Here is a 24,640-nt window from a genome sequence, read left to right as displayed (position 1 = left end):
TTCATAATAATCCAAATTCCACTCTGTATGCCGCTACAGAGCCCTGCAAACACTGAGCGCTGATGATCACAGTGAGATGTTTTGTCTGTCAGTGTAAAATTAAATAATGTACTTTACAACTTCATGTGAATAGGTCATGAAACAAGGTGTGTTCTCACCAAAGTCAATCACATGTCAGATTGGACTTTTTGTTCCTCCAATACCAAATGTATGATTTTTTTAGATCATTTTCAGGTATTACCGCTTTTTTGCAACTGTTTTGCTGAATGTTGCATTGTGAAACTATTGCGTCCATTCTGAGCTACGCTCAAAAACTGAGCACTGAGAAAGTAAAAGTCTCCTGAATTTTCTTACTACATAAAATGGAAACTTTACAGAAGAATTCCACTGCTAGAAAGATTATCTTCTTAATAAAGCTGGGCTATCTATGCAGTAGAAAATACTTTTAAATTTTGTGCTACGTGACCAGAAGAAAACTGAGAAAAACAGCTTTGGAATTTGCTTTTGCTCAGCAGGTATAAAACCTACAACTACCAGAATGCACTGTGTCACACCAGATCAATAAACGCCCCTGCTGATGGGTGTGTTCGTGCAGGCTTGTCTGTTTTTTACAATAGAGAAAAAAGCAAGGCACTCACATCCTGTTCACACATTTTCATATTGTATCCGACTAGTGCACTAAAATGTGTTTCTGAGAGCATTTTAGGTGAAAAAGAGGCAATACTGTAACAGAATGTTGGTTTATATTTGATCAGCATTGCCTAGTTTCACAGTTAAATCTGAGTTTGGTAGGAGTTTGCGAGATAGAGTAGGCAGGTCTCTCTCAATCTGCTTCTATACTCTTTGTGCCCGTGGTAGTGGGCATACAAAAATGCGGAAGTGCAATCTGTAGTTTGAGCAACAGCTGTAGAGTGAAAGAAAATCTGCTGGATGATATTTTTGCATCTCTCCCATCTGTCAGCTCCATTTGAGCTGAGAGATGAGCTGGGAGATCTGCGTGCTGGTAAAAAGAAACGGAAGTTTACCATAGTTCATTTACACGTACTGCCCACATTAACATGAAAGAAAGTACTGTACTGTACTGCCTAGCAGCTGAATGCCTCCGCACCAGTCAAGCTGCAGTTACAGTTTACATTAATGTTTTGGAAAACATGTGTGCTTCGCACACATCTTCCCCCCAGGAGCACAGAAGATCTATACAACCAGCACAGTTCAATGGTGGACACCCAAAGTTCTTGAGTTATGGCCAAAAATATGTTTTATGAGGTCACTGTGACCTTGACCTTTGACCTTCGACCACCAGATTCTAATCAGTTCATTCTTACGTTCAAGCAGATGTTTTTGCCAAATTTGAGGACATTCCTTCAAGGCCATCTTCAGATACTGCATTTAGGAAAACAAGATGGATGCAAGGTAACACTAACCTTAACCTTTGAACACCAAATTCTAATCAGATCATCACTGAATCCCAGTGAATGTCTGTCTCAAATTTGAAGAAATTCCGTCAAGGTTGAGATATTGCTTTCACAAGAATGAGACAGATGAGGTCAAAGGGACCTTGACCTTTGACCTACGACCACCAAAATCTACTCAGCTCATCGTTGAGTCCAAGTGAGTGTTAGAGTCGAATTTGATGAAATTCCCTCAAGATGTTCTTGAGATATCATGTTTACAAAACACGTACGTACGTACGGACAGACCGACAACCCAAAAACATTATGCCTCCAGCTTCGGCTGTAACCGGTGCGGCAGCATAAAAATAAAAAAAAATAACAGAGAAAAATTCCTGGAAAGATATGTATTCTGTTATCGAAGAGATTAATATATCAGGTGAGATACACGCACAAATATTATCAGGCTGACACTCCCTACTTTTCTACTGCCAGTCTGCTGTGTATCTATAATGGTCTTTGGAACACACATGATTACCGTCATTTGAGAGAAAAAGTGCATGTGCTTTGATGAACGAGTGCATAACAGCGGTCACAGTGTCAGCCATGGAGGGAAGTAATTGGAAAGTGGCAGATCATTAAAAAAAACTGCTCTTTTATAGCTAACCAAAACAGCTGGAGGGCGAAGACAAAGAGACAAGTGTTCGGTTACGTGGGTTTGATTGGCTCCCTGGCAATTTGGAAGCGCTGTGAAGACTAGCTTTGCATGTTGGGGTGATGTGTGTGTGTGTGTTTTAGTGTGTGTGAGATGTGGTCATCTTTACAGTATATTAAGGCTTCAATGTCAAAAATAAAAGATGACTACCAGTTTATTACAACTTGGGTCTTATTTTACATTTCGGTCATACCTATCAGTAATTAACCAAATGATGTTAAGATCTCAGAGCGTGGCAACATTATTCAAAGATATTCAGTCCGAGCAAGAAACACCATAAATTACGACAAAAGTATGTCAAAGTAATTTGGAAACCAAAATGAAAGCAGATGATTATAATATTAACTAAACTCTTTACGAATAAAATTTAAAAAAAAAATTCAACTTTGTGTTTAAACAGCAACAGTAAGCACAATAGGTCAAAGTTTTCCAAATGCAATTAAGGAATATTACCAACATTTTCAGGTATGATCTTTTTTCAGCGTAACCTCCAAATAAAATGCTTTAGATGATCTGGATAAATTGTGGATTTATTTACAACTTATCTGTTGGTCTGACTCTGAAGTCTACCTACTGTGTCACTTCACGAGAGGTTATAACCTTATTTTGTATTTGAAGGATTTTATAGGTCTCAAGCACTTAAAGCACTTCAGTAACTTGGACGAAGTTGATGTACTTGCAAGATGCTTTTTACTGCGGAATTATTTCTGTAGGTTATATCTAACATCTTAAACATAGAATATATTGGTTATGTTCTCATTGTTATTCTTGCTCATGTATATCTTGTTCATTGTTTTAGCTTTGCACACATATTTATATTTTTATATTTGTAACTTTGACACTATTTTTATATATTGCATTGTGGCCTAAGGCACAGTTTTATATTTTACAAAATCAGCACATTATTTATATAATAACTTAAATATTTACATATTAGTGCTAATTGTCTACTGCTGTCTTTCTTCTCTATGTATTTCTACTTACATATTTAGCATATTTACATAATTTATTTTAAAAATTTACATACTGTGCTAATTATTTACTCATACCATATTTCTATTTTTACATTCTTGTGCTGGTACTTATTTCTACTTGCTATACTTCTCTATGCTGGCATCAGAGCGACTGTAACAAACCAGTTTCCCCACAGGGATCAATAAAGTATTTCTTTACTGTAGTATTCTGATTAACTTGCTGAGGGGTAATGATACCATCATTTACAGAGGTGATGGTCAAAACAATGTGGTCCAAGTTGCAATAAAACTCGCAAAACATTATTTCCTTGAAGTTTTGTTGCAGGTTTGGATGAAAAATGTTGGGTCCCTTGCTGTATAACACTTTCTTACTCTGACCATAAAGGTCTGTACAGCAGCAGGTACTCACTTTTATTTACACATACTATACAGTATATACTGTCTGTATACTGACTATAATCCCCAGCAGTTTTTCCACCTGCAAACCACTGCAGCAGCACTTGTTTTGCTGTTGCAGCTCACTGCATTGAAAATGTTCACAACCCACTGCAAAGTCACCTGTGGGGGGAAATATAGCAACAACTCTAGAAGAGGAGAGAAATATACTGAGACCAACCAGGAAAGAAGCAGACTGAAAAGGAGAAAAGAAAAAGAGAGAGAGAGAGAGAGAGAAATAAAAGGATAACCAGAGAGAATGAGTGAGAAAGAGAAAGACACATATAGAAGCAGAAAGAGAGAGGGTTCAAGCGGAGTTCAGCTCATTAATAAATGATTGCAGTCAGCGGCGGCTCGACTGCAACATGTCAATAACGCTGAGGAGAAGCTCTCATTGCTTTCTTTCCCCCCCCCAGAGCAGGAAAATGTGTTGACAGAATGAAAATAAGTCGACGTCCTTGTATTTCGACTCTGTGAGGGCACTGTGTTTTCTTTCCTTTTTTTCACTTCTAATTTGAACGCCTTGTGTCACTGGAAAATCTCTCCGTTTTGATCCCACCAGTTTGCCCTCTCTGATCTGACACGCTGGGGGGGTAACAGCGGAGAAGCCGACGCTGCTCATCCTCCACGGGGAATATGTGAAGATGTTCGCCCTTTGAGAAAATTGCCGCCCACTTGAGCCTACAGGTACAAGATGGTTGATGTCGGGAACGTAAAGAGGACTATAAACACAATGAGTCATCCGCAGACCTCTGCTCCTTCTGCATTGCTAGTCTGATGGTAGAGTCCTTATGATGTTGGATTGTTACAGTGATGAATTTGAAGTGTTCTTCCAGATATAATTCTTGATTTAATTCATCTGCTTGGCTGTGTGACAGCTGGCAGGGCCACATGTCCGGAGGCGCTGCTCCGTTACAGGGCAAAGAGAGTTTTAGAAGGACATTATAAGCATTAAAACTGCATTTATTTTTGGCTGCCTGGACACACTGCTGGAGCTGTTACTTTGTGTGTGTCTGTGTGTATATGCTGGTTTGCTATAGACTGCATTGACCCAAACCAGGCCGCCCACTCATATTGTAAGGACTCACCTCCATTTTAGGAATTGAAAAGGTGACCTGCACAACTTTAGCAGTTTATGATGACGTTTAAACTTTGTTGATGTTTAAGGGGAGAGCAACACTGGAATTATGCTTCAGAGAAGCCTCATGTTAACATCTCTGCAGAACTCTGCAGGGAAAAGAGTTATTGGTAACGAGAGTTTGCAGTGGCAAAAATGAGCTCAGAAGTATGACATCATGTCATATTTATGTAGAATTTAAACAATAGCGTCAAAAGTAAAAGTATCTGTTGCATTAAAACCAAAAGTGCAGGCAAGTAATGTATACTTAAAGTCATTTTAAGATAAAAAGGGCTGGATAGAGACCAGAGGATCTGTAGCTTCTGTAATGACTATCATTTTGAAGATTATTATATTTAGTTTGAATGTAAGAATATAAACTTTGGAAATTAGAGAAAGATATTTGCCACATTTTATTTAAACCACCCATCTATATTTAAATTAATTTTCTCATTAAAATCAGATAAGCCAAAAGGCTTTGTTTAAATAGCATTTGCTGTACTGTAGCCATACTATGCACCATCATTTTTTAAATTACTATTATCGTATGTCATGTGTTGCTCTATACTAAGGCTTGGTGATATGGCTTTTAAAAAAATATTGCAATATTTAAAAGCTAAATCATGATACATAATATATTTGTGAATATTTATAGAATCTAATGTAGACTAAAATACAAAATTATTAAATAAACTACAGTTACAATGAAGTTCAATAAAGTAGCTATTGTCAAGTAATTAAGTTAAATAAATTGCTGTTATAATACAGTTGAATAAAATATATAACAAAGTTATATAAAATACTGTTCTAAGAAAGTTAAATAAAGTATTGTTATAATTTAAGTTGGTAACTGTCTGTTTGCTGTTTATTGCAATCATTAACAATTTAATTGTGTGATATTATTATCAAATGATTAATATTTGGTGCATATATTCTACAACACCCTGTAAGTTCATTTACAGAAAGTTCCAAAAAAAGCTAAATAACTTGCTTCTATCAACATCAACGTGCCAATAAAAAGTACTTAATCACATTTTACTGTATATTGCAGCCACTAGGTTATGGGTAATTAAAATCACAATTATTTTACTGGTTACCGACCATAATTTGAGTGAAAGATGGATATCAGACTGATAAACTACATCTATGTTTCAGATCTGATGCCTGTTGGTTTTGTAATGAGGGCGAGAGCTCTGCAGCTTAGATCTTTAGTGGATAAATGTGTGAAAATCTTCCATTTATTTGAATCACTGCGACACGCTGAAAATGCTCCAGCCTGAAGTTTGACACCGCCGGATTTATGCTTGTGAAAATGCATGAATGGTGTGAAATGTGTCACTTCCAGCGTGTTGGCTCTGTTTGAACAGACTTTATTTATTGGCATTTTTAACCGGAACAGGTGCGAACCAATCAACCTTCTCAATAGCAATAGATTATTCAGAGCGGCAGCAAACACAGTAAATGTGCAGGTTTGTGTTTTTTTATGATACTCCACCACACAGTCGGACAAATTAATGGTTTGAATCTCGAGGATAAATACTAGCTTTAGGTTACAAGGTGATTTTCAGTCCAGACTGCTCACTCTATGAGAACAAACAGCATTAACACAGCAGGAAGGGGCGAGCACCCTGTGATTTACTGCTGGAGTGTGAATGATAAAAAGCAGTAAAAAGGTACATACGAGAGCTCGGCGAAGTCGGTCATCTGGATTTTAGCCCTGCGAGCCAGAATCTCCATCAGGTGGAGGCCTTCGTCTGTCTGGAGCCCACTGACGATGATAAAAAGGAGGCAGTTGGGAGGAGGAGGACAGTGAAGAACAGAAATTCAATTTAACTTATCAGAAAGAGTGAAACAGAAGTCATATCACTTCCTAGAAAAAAATGCCAACTTACTTATTATTTTACATATTAGTACCAGCACTACCAAAATAATCACTGGTAGACAGAGTGGATAGAGTATTTCTGAGAATATGCCAGCATATAAATGCATGATTTGCTTTGCACTAGAACATTAGTGGATACACCCTTGAATTGGTGTTTTTTCTGTCAAATATATTTAAATAGAGAGTTCTTTGCTCCTTAATGAAACTTTGAAGTACTTGCAGCGTATTGAAGTGATTACGCAAAATACCTATTCTTCCATTCATGGATCTCAAGTTCAGGGCCTGTTCTTGTGTATGTGGCAATGTCAGGTAAACACTAATGAGGGCAAAGAAAAGTCTTTGAAATTCAAATGTGTAAAAAGTAAAGCTCTTATAATTTGATACTTTGAATAAAACTAATAAACAGAAGCACTTGAACAACATGTGAGAGTTTGACATGGCAGGGACAGCAGATGGGAACAGGATTATTGTCAATAAGAGACATCTAAGCAGATACTAAATATCTCTGGACATCTCGGCTAACACCAAACATCTGAACTGCACTGAGACGGAAGACAAGATAATGTCTGACAAAGAAATAAATACAAGTACAAAAGAGAGAAAAAGAGGCTCCAAGGTGAGGTCAGACAGGTGTGAGATAGAGAGGTAGGAAGTGCTGTTTGGCGGCGAGGTGAACACTGTGGAGGTGAGGAAAGTCATAGACAGGGAGCTTGTTATAATCACTCCCTGCTCTCTCATTTTGTGCTTTAAAGTGTGTGTTGACAGGAAGTGACAAGGTCAGAGCCAAAACACCAAAGTCTGTGCAGCCATTTAACAAATGAAATGCCTTTGGCAGCGTTCCACAATGAGAGTGACCTCTGTTGTGTTAGTGCGTGTCGGCTTCCTCGAACTGAAGAATGAGAAACCTACTTCACGCTGAACCCTGATCTAGTGGAACTCTGCTATATGTACAAACAGAGAAAACAATGGCTGGGAAGCAGAGAGTTTTACAGTTTAACTTAACTGTACATGTGTAGAAAAAAAGAGGGAAAACACCACAGAGTTGGAAAGTAGTGAAGTGCATTTACTACAAACTTCTAAAGGTGAGAAAAAAAATCACTCAATTAAAGGTCCAGTGTGTCAGATGTAGGGGGATCTATTGGCAGAGACATGAGAGTTTGTAAATGGACTTTTTGATATAGTTTTGCAATTGTTATCTCTCTAATCAATTAAAAAAAAACAACAAAACTATATGTGCTCTATTTTCTGTGGTGGCATGCAAGAAAAAATGTTTTCTTTTCAGATTCAAGGTAGCACTGCACAACAAATTTATTAAGAATCAGTCATTTTGTGGTTGAAATATTTCTTTAGGACATTTTCTAGTTATGTTGATAAGATTGGAATCTCCTGTTAATATTTATTTGTTGTTGCAAATTCAAAACAATCCATACCATCCACCTTGTTAAAACGTTTGGGGGATGTCTTCTTCAGGAGGTTGTGTTTCTTTGAGTCTGTCCACTTTGGGAGACCTTTAACTAGCATTTTGGAGGCATTTTTTTGCTTTTTACTGCATTTATCTGACAGCTTGAGTAATTGGTTACTAGCAGGCTGTAATTTCATATTCAACATGAGCTGCTGTCCAATTATAACAATCCCAAAACTATCATGGGAGGTGGTGATGACAATAAAATCCTAAAAAGCATTTGTAATTTGGAAAGTTCAGTTAATCTTACTGTTGATGCTCACATAGCAGCTACATTTAGAAAGAGTAGACTTACTAACATTTCACAAAACTGATAAAAATTACAGAGAAATGAAGAAATAACAAAATAGGTAGTCAGTTAAAACAGTCTTAATGGAAGCAAAGGAGCAGTTGGATGGGGAGTGCACGTGTGTGTGTGTGTGTGTGTGTGTGTGTGTGTGTGTGTGTGTGTGTGTGTGTGTATGTGTGCATGCGTGGCTGTGTGTGTGTTTGCTGAGAGATCACATTTAAGGCTCAATATCTGAACTCCAAGCTAATTGCTTCCTATCTGCTGAGGACTCGCCTGACCTCCCCTCAGCATCCCTCTGCTGAATTTGAAAGCAGAAAAGGAGACGCCTCCAGACACCTGCAGGATGCCATGTTATCTCCCTCAACACCAGGCGTCATTATGACTCTGATGATGCTGAAGTGAAGGGAGGACGGAGGAGAGAGACTGTCCCCCAATTGTGAAAATCACTCACACTGAAATACATTTTAATTATGGGAAATGGCAGTTGTCTGCTTCCTTGTTTCCTGTGACATTCAACTGACCTGTAAAAGACTTATTTTTATACTTGTTCTTTTCTTATCTGTGTCCTCAAAAAATCAGTACTGGCTGATTTAGCCACACCTGTGTTCTGTTTATGTCCACAGAAATTACGCAGGCATTGATCAGATCACTGTAAGGTTGACAAACAGCCCCTAATGTCCTAAAATCCTAGAAATATCTCAAAATCCTAGAAACGTGCTGAAATCCAAGAAAGTCCTAAAATCGTACAAATGTCCTAAAATTGTCCTAGAATCCTAGAAACTTCCTAAATTCCTTAAAAATGTTCTAAAATCCAACAAACTTCCTAAAATCCTATAAACATCCTAAATACATAAATGTCCTAAAATCCTTAAAGACCATAAAATCTTAGAAATGTCCTAAAATCAGAGAAACTTGACCTCCTAAAATCCTGGAAATGTCCACAAATCCTGGAAATGTCCTCGAATCCTTAAAACATCCGTAAAACCCCAGACACATCTTAAAAACCAAGAAATGTCCTAAGATCCTAAAAAAGTTCTAAAATCCTGATATGTCCTGAAATCCTAGAAACATGAATGGGGCTACTACGACTGGCCCCTGGTCTCCTGTCATTTTGCAAAAGTGCCCCTCAGGCAAAGTAAACTGAGTATCCCTGCTCTAAGTGAAGTACTGTTGCGGAAACTGGATTGTCTGCATGTATGAGAAGTTACAAACAGCCTGGATATGTGTCCCGTCTCAGTGTGGAGAGCAGACAGCAGCTTCAGCAGCCCTCAGTGTGAGTCAGTCTTCCACAGTGCAGAGCAGCTGCTGCTTCACATCTGACACCAGTGATCACTGTGCTGCCTGCAGACCCTGAGTGCTGATAGCTGCACCAGAGATCTCACAGCAACTTTTACATGAGCTCTGCAGCACATATTACGCCAGGTTGGGACCCTCCTCAGATGCAACAGCCTGGAACAGCGGGATGTTTCCTCATACCGACCAGCTTCAATTAATTTTGCTCAAAGTTTCCTATTTTTCTGCTCCTACATGTTTCAATGCTAACAAAAGAATAGCAAGCAATGTGCAGTTTCATTGCTGATAGAAAGTATTGAAAACATCATTATAGAACATTATGAAATTGTAACCCTGATAATATTTGGAGCTATGGATTTACTTTAAAGCACTTTATCATAGGAAGGTGAACTAAGTTACACTGAGGGTAAAATCAATTAATTAAATGAATTTTTTAAAAAAAGACAAAATGATCAGGGGGAGTACACTAATTAAATGGCTTATGGATGTTGTTTTTCAAATAAAATGACATAATTATAGAAATTATAAAAAAAAAAAACATTAGCATGTTTTTTTTTGTCGCTCACTTTGTACTCCTGCTTTATTAATTAAGCTAATTACAGAGTAAAATCCATTAAAAACTGAATGCAGTTTGGCATTTTAAATGAACATGTTTACTGAAGCTTGTTAAGCAATGTTTTACTTTTTAAGAGATTTTATATGAATATTATAGGTGTATTTACTAGGTTTTTAAGATGCAAATCACACCATGATTCATACTAGATGTGCTTTTGTGTGTAGGATGAGAGTGAACAAGAGAAAACACATTTATAGGTTAAAGGGTTAAAAGGTGGCCAAAAGAAGTGTGTCTACATGGCCATATGTACAGTATGTGTGGGTTGGGGAGCAGGTGTTTTACTCCAGCTGTGATGAATCACCCTGTCTTCCTCCTCCTCCGCCTCACCCCTGGCTACAGGAGGAGGTGATGCACTGAAACCAGCAGGAGGTTCCTTCTGTCAGCCGTCACCTCCGACACAACGCCAAAATGTCAGAATTTCGCATCTAATGTGTCTTATTAGTACGCCTGCACTTAGACTATTTTCATTTCTTTCACTGCAGATCTGTTTGAAAAGGGAATACTTCACTCCTTCACAGCTCGAGGGATTCACATCTCACCTAAAATTATGGTTTAGCAAATTTACACATCTAAATTCTGATGTTCTAGAGCTAACCACATTGATCTAATTATTTTCCTATTAGAAATAAGAAATGTAATCTGTAGCTGTAAAGCTATATCTCACACCAGAGATTGCGAAACAAAATAATGAAGTAAAAATCAACCATGAGGGACTAGATTATCTTTTTAAATATTTCTAAATCTTTTTTAAAAAATTAAAAAATAAATAAAATAATATAAAAATTAATAAAATCACATCAAATATTTTTCTGATTGATGGAACTACGGACAGCAACTTGTTCGCTTAGAAACAGGGAATCAGCTGGCCTGGCTCTCTCCAATTCATAACTCACAGCTTACACGCTGTGTAAAAATAACACTTATGGTTTTATCAGACAGATTATTTTGTTGCTAATCCCAGCAACTACCTGGCGTCTCGTCATTGCCATATAAGATTGCCAGGCAACCAGCAAAGACTCAAGGAAGTGACTACGCCCCGGCCTAGACACAGTCACATTGTTATTAGGGATTAACAGATTATGAGCATGGCTGATAATCTGCCATAATATTCAGCAGTTTTACCTCTATTAATCTTTATTTTTGTTTATCAAACAGTAGATACAATTATTCTGTTGAAAAACTTGTTATTTGGCCTCTGATACCACCACTCTGTTGCCTTGCTCAGTGTCCCGCCCACAGCCCTATCTGATTGGTTACACATCACAAGCACTAGCCTATCAACACTGAAGGCTGCTGTGCTAAATATGAGCTAGGACAGCGATCAGTGAGCAGAGCTGTGTTTTGAACATAAGGTTGCAGATATTACTGAAGTTGTAATAAATATCACAATCCAATACGATGACATTGCAAAAACAGTGTTTCCGCTGGCAACATTCTGCTGCCCAAGGAAATCACAATTCATAAAGTGAGCAAAAAAAGTGAAGTGTAAAAATTGAAGGGGGCTGCAAAAATTAACGCTGGAAATGAACTGGGAATGAAGGCCCCTTAAGCTTGATATGATTTACATTCTGCAGATTAATGACAAAATCTTAACGGCTGTTTTCTCAACATCAAATGCCCCATATGCAATATACTTATGAATGGATCTCCAAATATTTTACTTTTTTTATCAAGATATCCTCAAACCATTTAAAGTGTTACAAATCTGTAAGTAACCATAATAAAATTTCAGAGAACTGGAAAACAGTCCATCATGATTGGTAAGAGGTCATTTCTGACTAAGCATTTTTTTCTGAGACAAGGTTATTTTTTTTTTAATTCTTTGCAATGGGAGTGCCGCATAATTACACTATGCTACAAATGTCAGCAGTGTGACGAGGTGTTTAGCGCTTCATGTTTGGTGTTGGAAGTAGAAAAATGTTTAACTTTGGATAAAAGATTGATCCAGTATCAGCCAGGCACTATAATCAGTAATTTAACAATTCTTGACTCTGTATCTCCTGTATGTCAGCATCTTTCTACTCACTCTGTGTCGGTGATGACGTAGCCAAAAACATCATCATCCGCCTTCTTCCTGCCAGCTTTGACGTCCAGCTGAAGTTCGGGAACGTGCATCGTCTTCTTGTGCGGCTCCTCGTAGACGAGCGAAGCGGGAGGAGGCGCCACCTCCTTGATCCAGCCCTGCACCTCTGACACCTCCTCCAATGACTGGGTGCCGTCCTTCTTCTGCACCCTCACCCCCACCTCACTGGTCCGGCTCTGGACATTTTCCAGCCCCACATGTTGGCCTCTGGGTGTCTCCATGGCAACATCGTCACGATTTCTCGCTGAAGGAGAAGCGTTGAGGGAAGTCTTGTCCAGATATGCGAGAAGTTTGGTGAAGAGGACTCCACTTTCTGGCTAAAAAATAAAAATTAAAAAAAGATCAGAAGCTTACAAATTGATTCTGTTACTTCTATTAAATTTCAAAAAGCAGCAATTTCTGACCATGAACAGCTTTTTGGGGCTCAATTTAGGGTAAGAACAAATAAGGTCTGACTATCGGCGTCCACTTTAAGCTTCTAAAGCCTCAACACATCTTCCCCCGCAGCAGCTTCCACTTATTGTGCCTGATTAGACCTCTTTGCACTGTGTGAGTGTCTCCTAACTCTTGATTGGCACCTTCTAGTTGCACCTGTTTGGACGTCACTACACCAACCACCTGCTTTCTCACACCAGACATCTCATTAGACCAAGAAGAAAAACAGCTCCAGCAATTCAAATGCAACTCATGTGTTTGTGTTAGTTTATCAAACACATTCAGGTACATCACCACTTCCCTCTCCCGGCCTGAAAGGATGACAGACCTGATTTGCATGTAGCCGGGAAGACAAACGTAATCAGATTTGTGATCTCATGTAAAAGTTTCTTAAATCTTAACTTTATTTGATTACGAGGCAATTGAAATGATATGTGTAAATTGGCCCTCAGTTGGATCACAAAAAAAAATCAAGGCTTGTTAGTCCAATTTAGCACACATACACTTGTCTAGAAAAATGTCATCTGTGTCTGCACAGAGCCCTCCAAGCTAGCATGGATACTTCCCTCAACATTGGCTAACCCACAAGGTGCAATCACATTTTAAAGAGTTGTTTCTCCATCAGACGTGCAGGTTAGGAAATGGGTCAGCTGGGTCTCAGGAGTTAAAGTGGATCATCCGCTAATCACAGGGTTTTTGGTTCAATACCCTGCCTCTCCATGTGTCAGTGTCCTAACTGAACCCAAAGTTGCTCCCAGTGAATACTTACACATAAAAATAAACAACTGGGAAACATATCAACAGGAGTGATTTTTTTACATTATGCACACTGCCTTTACTCCAAATCAAGGAGCTCCAGCTCCACCAGCCTTTGATCATCCTATGACAGATGTTCCTGACACACACAAACATCAAACACTCAAGCCCTTTCCACATTGACAGTCTCAAAGACGAATAAAACGTGAGGCTTTTTATTGAGGCAGTACAAAATAAAGGAAGGAATTCATGATAAATTTTCCACAAATCACTGAGTATGTGTGTGTTTGTGCAACCGCTAGATACTTTGTTATACAAATCAGTTATGGTTTCACATCGTGTGTGACTGTGTGTGTTTGCGCAGGCTGATGGTCAGTATTGATCAATGCTGCTTGAAGCAGACAGCTCTCAACGTCATGGTAACCCCCAGCAGCCCATAATGTTGCCACTGATTGGCCACCCACCCCATCCATCCTGGAATAATTGAAATGAAATGGGGTCTAAAAATAGGCTGGCGCCGGCTGTAAGCCAATCAGAGAACAGGGGGTGAGGCAGAAAAGGGTGTATCTGTGAGTGTGTGTGTGTGTGTGTGTGTGTGTATGTGTGCTGTGCTGAGTCATATACAGGTTAGCCATAACATCTGCTCCACTGCCTGTCAACACTTATGCAGCTAGTTAGAACAATCTTCAAAAGAAAAAGTAAAACTTCACGAAAACTACATTCATGTATAGTTTCTGTTCAACCGTACTGAAAAGTCAGTCTCTCACAAGAATACGGTCTTCCTGCAAAATTTTCAGGACAGTCACTTCACCTTTTGTACAGCAACTGATGTCAACCAAAATTTCAAGTTCTTTTGAAAACTGCAGGCCGTGGGCTTCATTTCTTTCTCCATGCAGAAAATTACATAATTGCTGATAATGTCAGCCTTCCCTTTGAAATTCAAGGGTTTTCTTTTTACTTCAAACTGAATGCTTACCTTGTCCTTCAAATTTTGCTCCTCTGTATCTGCTTGGCGCTCTGTCGAGAGAAGGAGAGGTAATGCATTCATACATTTTTGAGTTGCGAATGAAAAGAACAGTAAAAGAGAAAAAGAAACTGTGAGGTTAATCAAACTGCACAGAGCTACAAATGTGCACAAAGAGCTTTAAGCCAGCCTTACTGAATTTCAAGGACTTTTTCTAAATTGAAAATTCATTTTACACAGTATGACTGTTTTGAATTTGTGCAGATGGTGATATAGTTTTTTAATTTTTTTTTTCTTTACTTAAAGGTCCCGTATTGTACGGGTCATCTATTGTAAACATTCTCCATATCTTTTTTATATAGAGGTTATATATAAATACTATGAAAGTATTAAAATGCTCAATTGAAAAAAGAGTGCACACATTCAATATTCAGAAACTTCAGACGAGCTGCAGGACTTCCGTCGAGTTGTTATTTCATGACTATACCATATAAAAGTACACTGTAAAATCTGACAGGTTAATTCTAACTTAAAAAAAAAGACAACCAATTATTTTGAAAATGTGAGTAAATGTAACTATTAATTCTAATTTATGTTTACGTTATTTCTAATTGTTAAGTCTACTTAAAATGTACTTAATGTTGAGAAGCTGTTGCAACTTTAAAAACGACAAGTTCAATCAAATCAATCTGTCTATGTTTTAACAACATCAGTAAGCCTAGTATATCGTGCTATTTTCATCTGTATTCTACCGTTTGCATACTAGTCAGTCAGATTTGTATATATTTTTAAACCTGTTCACAAAACTGAACTTGCAGATCTTCTAAATTCATCAATGGCAAAAATCCTCCTTTGTAATCGTCAAGTTAAGTCAGGTTAACTTGGTTTACTGAAGTTGCTAACACTAAGAAAGAACAAGGTGATTTCACTTGTCATTTTTAAGTTGCAACAACTTCACAAAATTAAGTAAATGCAGCTAAATTTTTATTAAACTTAACAATGAGATATAAAGTAAACATAAATTAAGATTAAAAGTTACATTTACTTTTCTTTTTCAAGGCAATCAGTTTCAAACATTATTTTAAGTGAGACTAAACTGTCAGATTTTACAGTTCAGGAACTGCAGCTACAGTCAGGTTGTAGTCATTCCCGGCTACAATGAGAGTGTAAAGGTGCAAGAGCTTAGACGTGGGAGACCCAGAAACATTGACCAATCAAAGACGACTGGGCTTTTCCTGGAGGCAGGCTTAAAGAGACAGGCGGGCTCAAAGAGACAGGCGCCAAAACTGAGTTTTTCATTTAGAGGGTGAATACAGGTATATTCAGGAAGACAGTATGAAAAGAATAATGTTTTCTTTTTACAGTGTATATATGTGTTCCAGTAAAAAACACTGCTTCATAATACATCAAAGTATGAACGTGAAAATTAGCATAATATGGGACCTTTTACACAAAACAAGAACCTGCAGTAATAAATGTGTCTGCAGCTTTCAAGCTAAGCCACAATTTTTGCCATATGGGTCATTATTTTCAGCAATTTTTAGGCTGTTTGTTGAGCACTTTTAATGTTAGTCTAAATATTTTTAGCTAAAGTTGTCCCAGTGGACACTGAGTCATTAAAAGTGGCTGTGTTCACACTGAGCTGAACAGAGTGTCTAGTTATTTTTACATTGATTTTAATGTTGGACTCTTAATGTTTGAAAGCTCCGTTGTTTAATCCCACTGACACAACTATATGTGTACTATAAACCTTCTTTCAGGCTTTTGCTCAATATTTTTATTGCATAAAAACACAAAATGAATCACATTGAAATTACCTTGAAGTGCAGACGGCATAATGGGAGTATTCTCCTGTGGTTTCAGTGTTGGAGCATTCTCCAGTAACTTCTCCTCTTCCTCATCCCTGACAGCCTCCTCCTCTTCTTCCTCCCTCAGCTCTCCCTCCAGGTCTCTTGGTCCGGGTCTAACACGGGTCAGGCCCTGGTTTATTCCCTGCTTCTGGTCGACCACCTGCAGAGCATCAGCTATCAGGCTGGACAATTGGCCCAAGTCCTGCGGCGTCAGGCCATCTACGTCCACATGCTGCCTGCCAACATTCTTCAGAACGTTCTCGATGAACCTCTCTGGAAGACAGACAGAGGTAAGGGAACAGTGAGTCAGACAGAGACAGTCCTCATCGAAAAAATAATAGCATTGGTTGTTAGTAAAATGCTTACAATGACAATGTTTATCTTATATGACAACTTTAATTAAAAAAAATGGTTGCTGTAATTACCTCCAAGATCATGTGATATGATTGAAAGCTGCCAAACAGCTATAAAATGAACCTTGTGGTGAGACTGTTTTGTCAACAACCTATGGTTATGTTTTCAATCATGCAAATAATGACTGTCCTCATGCAGAAGGAGCATGATGATGCTCCTGACAAAAGTAGCTGTAAGCTGCAATCAGAGCTACAATAACCAAATGTCAAAAATCAAGCTCCCTCATTCATTTCAATGATACCGCTGCACTGGAAAAGCTGGGGTCCCCACCAAGCAGCCAATGTGGAGGTGCCAAAAACTGCGTTTCCTCACATGGCCACAGAAATAAGCATGTTTACAGCCCAGTGCAAGATACATTTTTGGTCTCTACAGCTAAATATCCCTTTCATGACAACAGGAAGGGGGGTGTATTTCCCTATGTAACTTACCCATTTACATTTAAGTAATGCTTAAAATTTTGCATATACATTGACAAGTTGCTACCATGGCAACAATGTTGGTTAGGCAAACATAGCCATAAATTCACTATGTAGAGACGTAGCTGTAACTGTCACAATTTCACTGTTTTTTCAGTTCCTGAAAATAAATTGTAATTTCGGTTGTCTAAAAAACTCTTGCCAAGCATTTGGTTGTACAAACAGAAGGCTATATAGTTTTTCAAGTAAATTTTTTTAAAATGATTTTAAGCCAGTTTCGCTTTAAAAAAAAATAGCATTAGCATTGTTGACCAAAGATTAAATAATAAATACACCGCACTAACCAAGCTTATAGTTAGCGTTAGGGCTATCTCCACCCTCTCATATAAATATGGTCACTAATTGCTCTAAAACTCTAAAACTTTGTAAAATGAATTCCACTGTTATTCAGTGCGTGCTTCTTTTGAGTGGTTTGATTTTCCTAAATCTGACCAAAGATTCATCAAAGAGGTGGCAAATCAGAAATACCTCATAGAAGTCATTTAGAAACAGTCAATCGGTTGTTTGGGAAAGCACCTGCATATGTTCTATTTTGTCATTTACTTCATGTTGTTCTGATCTTAAAATTCATCAAACTGCACTTTAAAACACATACCGTCCACTGACGTCAGAGGGTCCTTGACCAAATCCCCTTGAGTTCTTCCCAACTTCAGAAGCCTGGATTTTGAGGTCTCTTTTTTGAGACCTGAATTATCTATTCCGTCGCTGTAGAGGGGCCTCAGGCGGGGCGAGGGGGCCTCCTGCTCCTCAGGGCTCATCCCCCCGCTGTGGAGGGACAGATGCCCAGAGAGATACTGCCTCAGGGCGCCGAGGAGAAGGTCACCCTCAGCCTGAGTGGCGAGGAGCTGGTCGGCTGGAGGTCTCTGCTTCTGCAGAGGTAAGAAAGATGAAAGGGAGGAAAAGCTGGAGGGAGACGACTTCTGAGCCGAAATCTGAGCCTTGGAGCGATAGAAGTCTGCAGGGATGCCTGGCTGGAAACGATCACTCTGAAAGAAACAAGAAAAGCATATATAATTACACAGAGTTCATTAAAAGAGTGTAGCAAGTCAGAACCCAGACAGGAAACATAACTGTATGTTGATGTGATTATTATGTCCTGATTCATGTGACTCAGATCTGATGTCTTGTTGGAATTGTGGGTGGTCCAAGGGTTTAAAGTGCTGACTTTGAATTGCAACAACCCTGGTCACAGTCTGGCCGTGTTTCCCATCTCTATCTCGTCATTTCCTTAATGTCACTGTCATAAAAAAAAGCATAAACTGCCCCCAAAATTCTAATAAAATACAACTAAAAAGAAGCAGGTGTCTAAGTAAACAAACATGCATGACAGAATTTGTGCATATTCTGTCGAAGACAAGCCTGAAATAATGAGCAGAGATATGTCGTGCATGTGCATACAAAAGATGTTGCCGAGGTAAAATGCAAAGTCATCCAGTCAGAGCAGTTTCGGTTTACTCTGCTATTTTTCTGCACGAAATCATGCTGTGTTTTTGCTTCATTTCTAAAGGACTTCCAGTCCAGTGCAGTCAGTCCTAACTGGCATGTACTAGCAAACCTAGCAAAATAAATCGAGAAGATTTTTGAAATACATCAAATATAAGATTTATCAGTTTAATATATAAAATGATGTGGCAATGTATTATTTAAATATTAATACATTTAAACATATTTTTTGAGAGGTTTAAGGATGAGGAAGTGTCAGTGAAGGAATAACATGAGATCAGTGATTAATTGTGTTAGTTAACTGATAATTGACACAAGGTTAAATTAATAAATAAATATTGTGACTTGTTCATATGTAATATTGAGAAAAATGTTTGCATTATGAAGAAGGGGTTAGGCAATATAAGTGTACACTTTTTTGTATTCCTTTTACGATGTGTAAATATTTTCTTTTGTTTATTCATGCTGTTTATGAAAATGTGTATATTGAGATATTTCTCTGTTTACTGTGCAATATATTTGATATTCTTTTTTGAAAAAAGAATTTGTGCTTAAAAAATGTGTACCTCTTAAGAATAACAACTTGAATGTCATGTTATTCTTTAAAATAACAAAAAAAACCTTTACATGGCATGTCTTATAATGTATGCCTTATGGCAGTGTTTAAGCGCTTTACATACACATACAAATGAATTTAAAACAAGAATTAACTTAAAAATTAAAGACACATATCTAGAAAGAGATGATGTCAAAGTTCATTGTATAACATTATACATTTAAAGAAGGATATAAAAGAAAAAAGAAAAGTGCATAACTGGGAGGGGAATCAGAATATGTGCTCCCACTCAATTCAGTGTGAGCATTTTGATAAAGGAGTTACATATTGCTTTAATATTTATGACTTTTATCCAACATCTGAACAAAATGATTACTGACATGGAAATAAAGCCCATTTTAGAAAAACAAGTTATTAATCCATTTATGTAATCATATTAACAGATCCATCAGCAACAACAAAAGCAAATTGTCACTGCCGGCTCCATTAACGCCCACCTGGGAGCACAGAAATGGCACAAGCCTGACTAACGGTAAAATTATCATAACAATACCAACATAAACAGTAAAGTTCCTCCTACTTCTTCATGATTTGTATGTGTGAGGCCCACTCTGGTATTTGTCACTGTCGGTATCTTTATTCATCTATGTCACGCAGTTGGTGCGGTTTATTCCACTTTTGCCCTCGGGGACCCCTTCAGACCTCCTGCTCCTTTTTGCCTCCACCGAACATGTGAACCTTGGTAGAAAAGGCCACGAGCCCTGAGCGACGCCTGCAGGCTTTAAGCCATCGTGCTCTGTGAGGTACAATCCCCCAACAGGAGAAAGGCCTCCGCCATTCAGCCTGGCTCCACGCCCCTCACCCTGAGCGGCGGACATGCTGGAGGAACCAGTCACGTGGAGAGTTATTAATTAGAGCAGTGAACTCCTGAACTCTCGGCTGGTATTATTTCACTCATAACGGTCACGCTGGGAGAAGCCATCAGTTAGGGCGGAGAAGCGAGAGCGGAGTGACAACGAAGGATGACACCAGACTCCCTGTTGTGAAGGTGTGTGGGTTTTTGTGAGGTTTTGTATAGCTATTATTGGAGTGTGTGTGAGTGTGTACTGTATGTGTGAGCTCTCTCTTTTCTAACAGAGGCAGGTGGCTGTGGGTAGAGGGTGGGGCAACATGCAGACGTTGGGGTAAAAACAAATGCCCCACCTGCTCTTCCCGCTTTTATATGTGAAACAGGGAGCAACAGGACTCACTGGCAGTACAGACAATATGGATAAAAACATTCATTGTATTTCTGTATGAAATATTGCATCATTAAGGCATCATATAATATGATATTATTTATTGTCTAAAAATTGAATTAAGCATTAATAGATGAAATTATGCATAGGAATATCTATTTTTGTCAAACTCACTGAATTCAATAACTGAAAATGTAATGCTGTCTATTCCATTGCTAGAAAAGCAAAAAATAACCAAAAAATGACCATGAAATAGTCTTGCTCATTGACTTGGAACATTGCCCACAACACTTATGTGTGTCCAAAGACTATATTAAATACAATAAGGAAAAATGCCCCAAAATGTGCACTGATCCGAAGCCCTGTAATGTGGTATGATCATATTTGGGAAAGTGTTTTTAACAGTAGAACTTAAAATTTCTAGATCAAATGAAAAAACACATTTTAATCACCAGTCAACAAAGTCAGGATTTTAAAAAATGAGAAAAGTGTATTTCTGCATAAAACAATAAACCCTTGTAATTTTTTTAAAATGCAACCAAAGGAAAAACATGGTGGTGTGCTTGAAAAACTTAAAATCTGAAATGTTAAGAATTTCCAATCAATCCCACTCATCCTTCAACTGTTGCAACTTAGTGAATTGAATCATTCGGCATTCAAAAATGTCTGATTAGCAGTACTGAATAAAAAGAGAAAAATTATGGTCAGAACTACATGAGAAACATGAACAGTGCAAAAATGTGGTTAAAACTAAGGTGAAAAAGAAAGATCATGGTTGTATCACATATTTTTCGGTGACTGACATTGAATTAATCAGTTGTACTCAACTTCAACATTCATAAATGCGAAATAGTATGAATATATTGGGAGAAAAAAATTGAAAGCGTAGGAATATTCTGAAACAGCACAACAAAATTATCAACTGAAAGTATGCAGAGACCCCAGAGGGGGAAAATTTAGCGCCAGGAGTCCCTCACCTTGCCCAGGATGCTAAGACTGGAGGCGGACGACGTCTTGGGAAGGAGGCCGAGACGTTGGAGGTATGCCTGCAGATTTCTGCTGAGCTCCACCTCCACAGGCTTCAACCTCTGGTCTACTGGGTCCATCGCTTCAGCAACTGGCCTGTGGGAGAGGAAAAGGAAAAGTGCTCATCACTGTACACATGCACAGCTATATAATACCAAGTCATTATAAACTGTACGAAAGTCCAGTACTTAAATGAATGGACTTCATCAGTGTCCAGCACTGCCATGGTGATGCATCCTAGTAAGAAGTCAGCCACTATTGTTACCCTAAAAACTCGGGAACAAACCTAAAGTTACCTCTCTAATCCCAGTCCTGCTTTGTTGTACAGGCCTCAGGTGTCACCGATTGTTCCCATGGAAACAATGCTCACTTAACTTGGGGGTACGGTGGCTAACTGGTTAGGTTTAGAATAAGTATGTCTTTAAAACTGTCCAGCTTGTATAAGGCTAAACTGAGAGCAAAATAAATAAAAATAAAACTGTGAACACTTAAGGCTGTTTTTGACCATATTGGGACAGTGGGACATCTTCACAGATCTCAACAGCCCAGTACTACTGAGGGGAAAACTCAGCAAACATCTGACCTGCTGTTGGTATTGTAGGCGGCTCCATTCTGCTGGGGCCTGTAGGGAATCCTCCTCAGTTTGGATAACTCCTTGGACAGAAACTGCTGAGTGGTGTCGTCTTCCCAGGTCAAACCTGCAGACAGAAACAACCTTTAGAACTTCATCATCATCATCACCAACCACACACCTCACATGAAAAATAACAAATTCTTAATTGAACCACACTGCAACGGGGATCTCAAAAAGTGGGTTTTGGCCTGAAAAAAAAGTCCCGCTGAAATGCAGTTAAGTATGAAAGAAGGGCGAGAAATTGCTGAGCGTGCTGTAATTTCCCTAAACTCATTAGGTCACTCATTAGCAGAGGAGACAAGGCAACAGCGGCACGTCCTCAGAGACTCTGGTGAGCGGCTGGCTGTTTTAGTGACTAAGCAGAAAGCATTTCTCTCTCCTCCTCCTGCCACAGTTCAGTAGTATACAGGCTTGATGGGCTAATTGGAAATTCAGTGTACCTGAAACTGTTAACCAGCACAGTTCAGAACAAGCGCTCTCTGGTATTTACATCACCAATACCAACATGAAGGAACGACTGATACAGTGGAATGGATAACACTCGCTCCTCTTTGTGTCACCTGATTCATATTTAATATTTCTAATGTCACTGTGCATCAGTTGTCCTCATTTGAGATCACTTATACTATTTGTCTTGGTTGAAACAAGTGCACAGAGGACAGATTGATGAGCAGTTTGGGCATTTGTGTCTCTTTTCTTCTGGGTAACGTTTTTATTACCTAGCTGTCAAACCGTCTCAGCACCAATGTCAGCCAGACATTCCTGTGCATTCACTGCCAAATGAAGAGTAACAGCATCAGTAACAAAGCAAAAAAAAAAAATCTCTTCTGCATTACAGCAAGTGTACAAAAGGACAAGTTTGATGAGCTGCTTGGGCATTCACGTCTGTTTCTTATGCTTAACATGCAGCCAAACACAGCTTTTTGGCATCCGAACAGAGCAGCAGGCGCCAACGCCAGATGGGGTAGCGGAACAAAATGTTACCGGAAATATGGCTGTGCCGCGCAAAGCACAACATGAACCGAGGCATTTGGCAGATGAGCGATGACGTTCTTGAAAGATTCGAGTAATACAGACTGTAGCTCCAGATGTGATGCCACAAGATGTGTGTCCAGCACGGAGGACGCACTCTTACAATGAGAGCGAGACAACCAGCGCTGTCAACTGTAAAGCCTGTATCTCAAGTTTTCAGAGGGTAAGGACATTCCACATACATGCACTAGTGGCTTTAAAATCAAAACAAAAAAATGTTGATAAAAGCTACAAACTCTGCAGTGATTACTGATTATGTTTTTTCAACATAAACTTCTTGTTGACAGAAATATGTAATATACTGCTGATATAGTATTAGGTGGCCTATCCTGTATATCTAGTGTTATTTGCCACTGTGTGTAGGTTTCATTTTTTGACATTAAACAACTAATTCCATTATTTTGCAATTCCAAACAGTTTTCAAGTCTTCTTTGACAAGATAAAGCAATTCTCACCAGATTGTCGTGATTAGAAATCAACTGACAGCCTAAAAAATTCATGAGACTAATGTGGGTATAAAGTGGGCATGTCTGTAAAGGGGAAACTCAAGGGGACCCATTTCATTCACATATCTGGGGGTCAGAGGTCAATGGACCCTTGTGGAAAAACCATGCCATTTTTTCCATCGCCAAAATGTAGCATAACTTTGTTACTGAGAAGCTGAGAAGCTAGCATGACATAGTTGGTACCACTGGATTCTAGTTTCATATGGCACCAGTATTATCACTGTAGCTTTAAAACAGCTCAGTACAGCCTCTTAAAGACGGGAATGTTGACCTGCATTTAAAAAAAATATTGGGTTATCCATGGACGCGATAAACACGTTAGCGTGGTAAGGTAAAGACACAAAAACAATAAGAGAAGACATAAAAAAAGATTTCACAACTCAACAGCCAACCAGCCTACATTTGTTTGTGGAGCCATGTTCATAGTAAATTAGCTGAGAAATGGGCCCCATATGTGATTGTCCACGGGTTCCATAATGACCCCATGCCAACTGCCAACATGGGTGGGCGGCATAAGTGGGCTTTGGAAAAGCTGACTATTTTGGGGCCCATGCCCACTTGGTACCCAGGCAGCTCTAGCAAAATCTATGTGGGGCCCACTTGGGTAAACCCACCCATGTGGGCAATGGGCATTGAGCCATTAAAAAACTTGTGGACAATCCAATAAGGCCCATTTTTCAGCCATTTACTACCCACACACAGGGCCCCTTTATACAAATGGTGGTGTGGTATTTGTTTGCACTGTGGTGTTTCTGGAAGGGTTTCAAGTCAAATCACAAAAACAGAATGAACATCAAACTAAATTGTCTACAAAGGAGAAACAAGTCTTTTAAAGATATACTTTACACGATTTTCCAAAAACAATGTACGGAATTATAAAGAAGAAAATCCTTTCAATTATCATTACTTTCTTATTTTCTGCTTTTGGGGCTGTTTATGGGCATGTAGTATCATAGCACTCAGGTTAAACCAGGGCTTTATAAAAACTATAAAAACTAAAAGCATCAGGTGCCAGATCGTAAGCAGCAGGCATCCAGGAGACAGAGTGTCAAA

General features: G+C 38.7%; 1 protein-coding gene across 2 annotated transcripts in view; it reads right to left on the bottom strand.

Annotated features, from left to right (window-relative positions):
• Nucleotides 1-24,640, bottom strand: part of slco5a1b (solute carrier organic anion transporter family member 5A1b) — a 259,950-nt gene that overhangs the window by 186,208 nt on the left and 49,102 nt on the right. For both annotated transcript variants that reach the window (XM_042498012.2, XM_042498014.2), the window contains exons 4-10: nt 21,999-22,113; nt 21,367-21,511; nt 17,748-18,138; nt 16,230-16,535; nt 14,425-14,465; nt 12,201-12,574; nt 6,314-6,400 (exon numbers count right to left, since the gene is read on the bottom strand). In XM_042498012.2, the coding sequence (XP_042353946.2) occupies nt 6,314-6,400; nt 12,201-12,574; nt 14,425-14,465; nt 16,230-16,535; nt 17,748-18,138; nt 21,367-21,511; nt 21,999-22,113 (1,459 nt within the window). The remainder of the gene's footprint in view (nt 1-6,313; nt 6,401-12,200; nt 12,575-14,424; nt 14,466-16,229; nt 16,536-17,747; nt 18,139-21,366; nt 21,512-21,998; nt 22,114-24,640) is intronic.

The sequence above is a fragment of the Plectropomus leopardus genome, chromosome 12, assembly GCF_026936395.1.
Source record: "Plectropomus leopardus strain MGB_pleo_1.0 chromosome 12, ASM2693639v1, whole genome shotgun sequence".
Classification (NCBI taxonomy): Eukaryota; Metazoa; Chordata; class Actinopteri; order Perciformes; family Serranidae; genus Plectropomus; species Plectropomus leopardus.
Note: the sequence above shows the minus strand (reverse complement) of the source record. Positions and strands in the feature narration are given on the sequence as shown.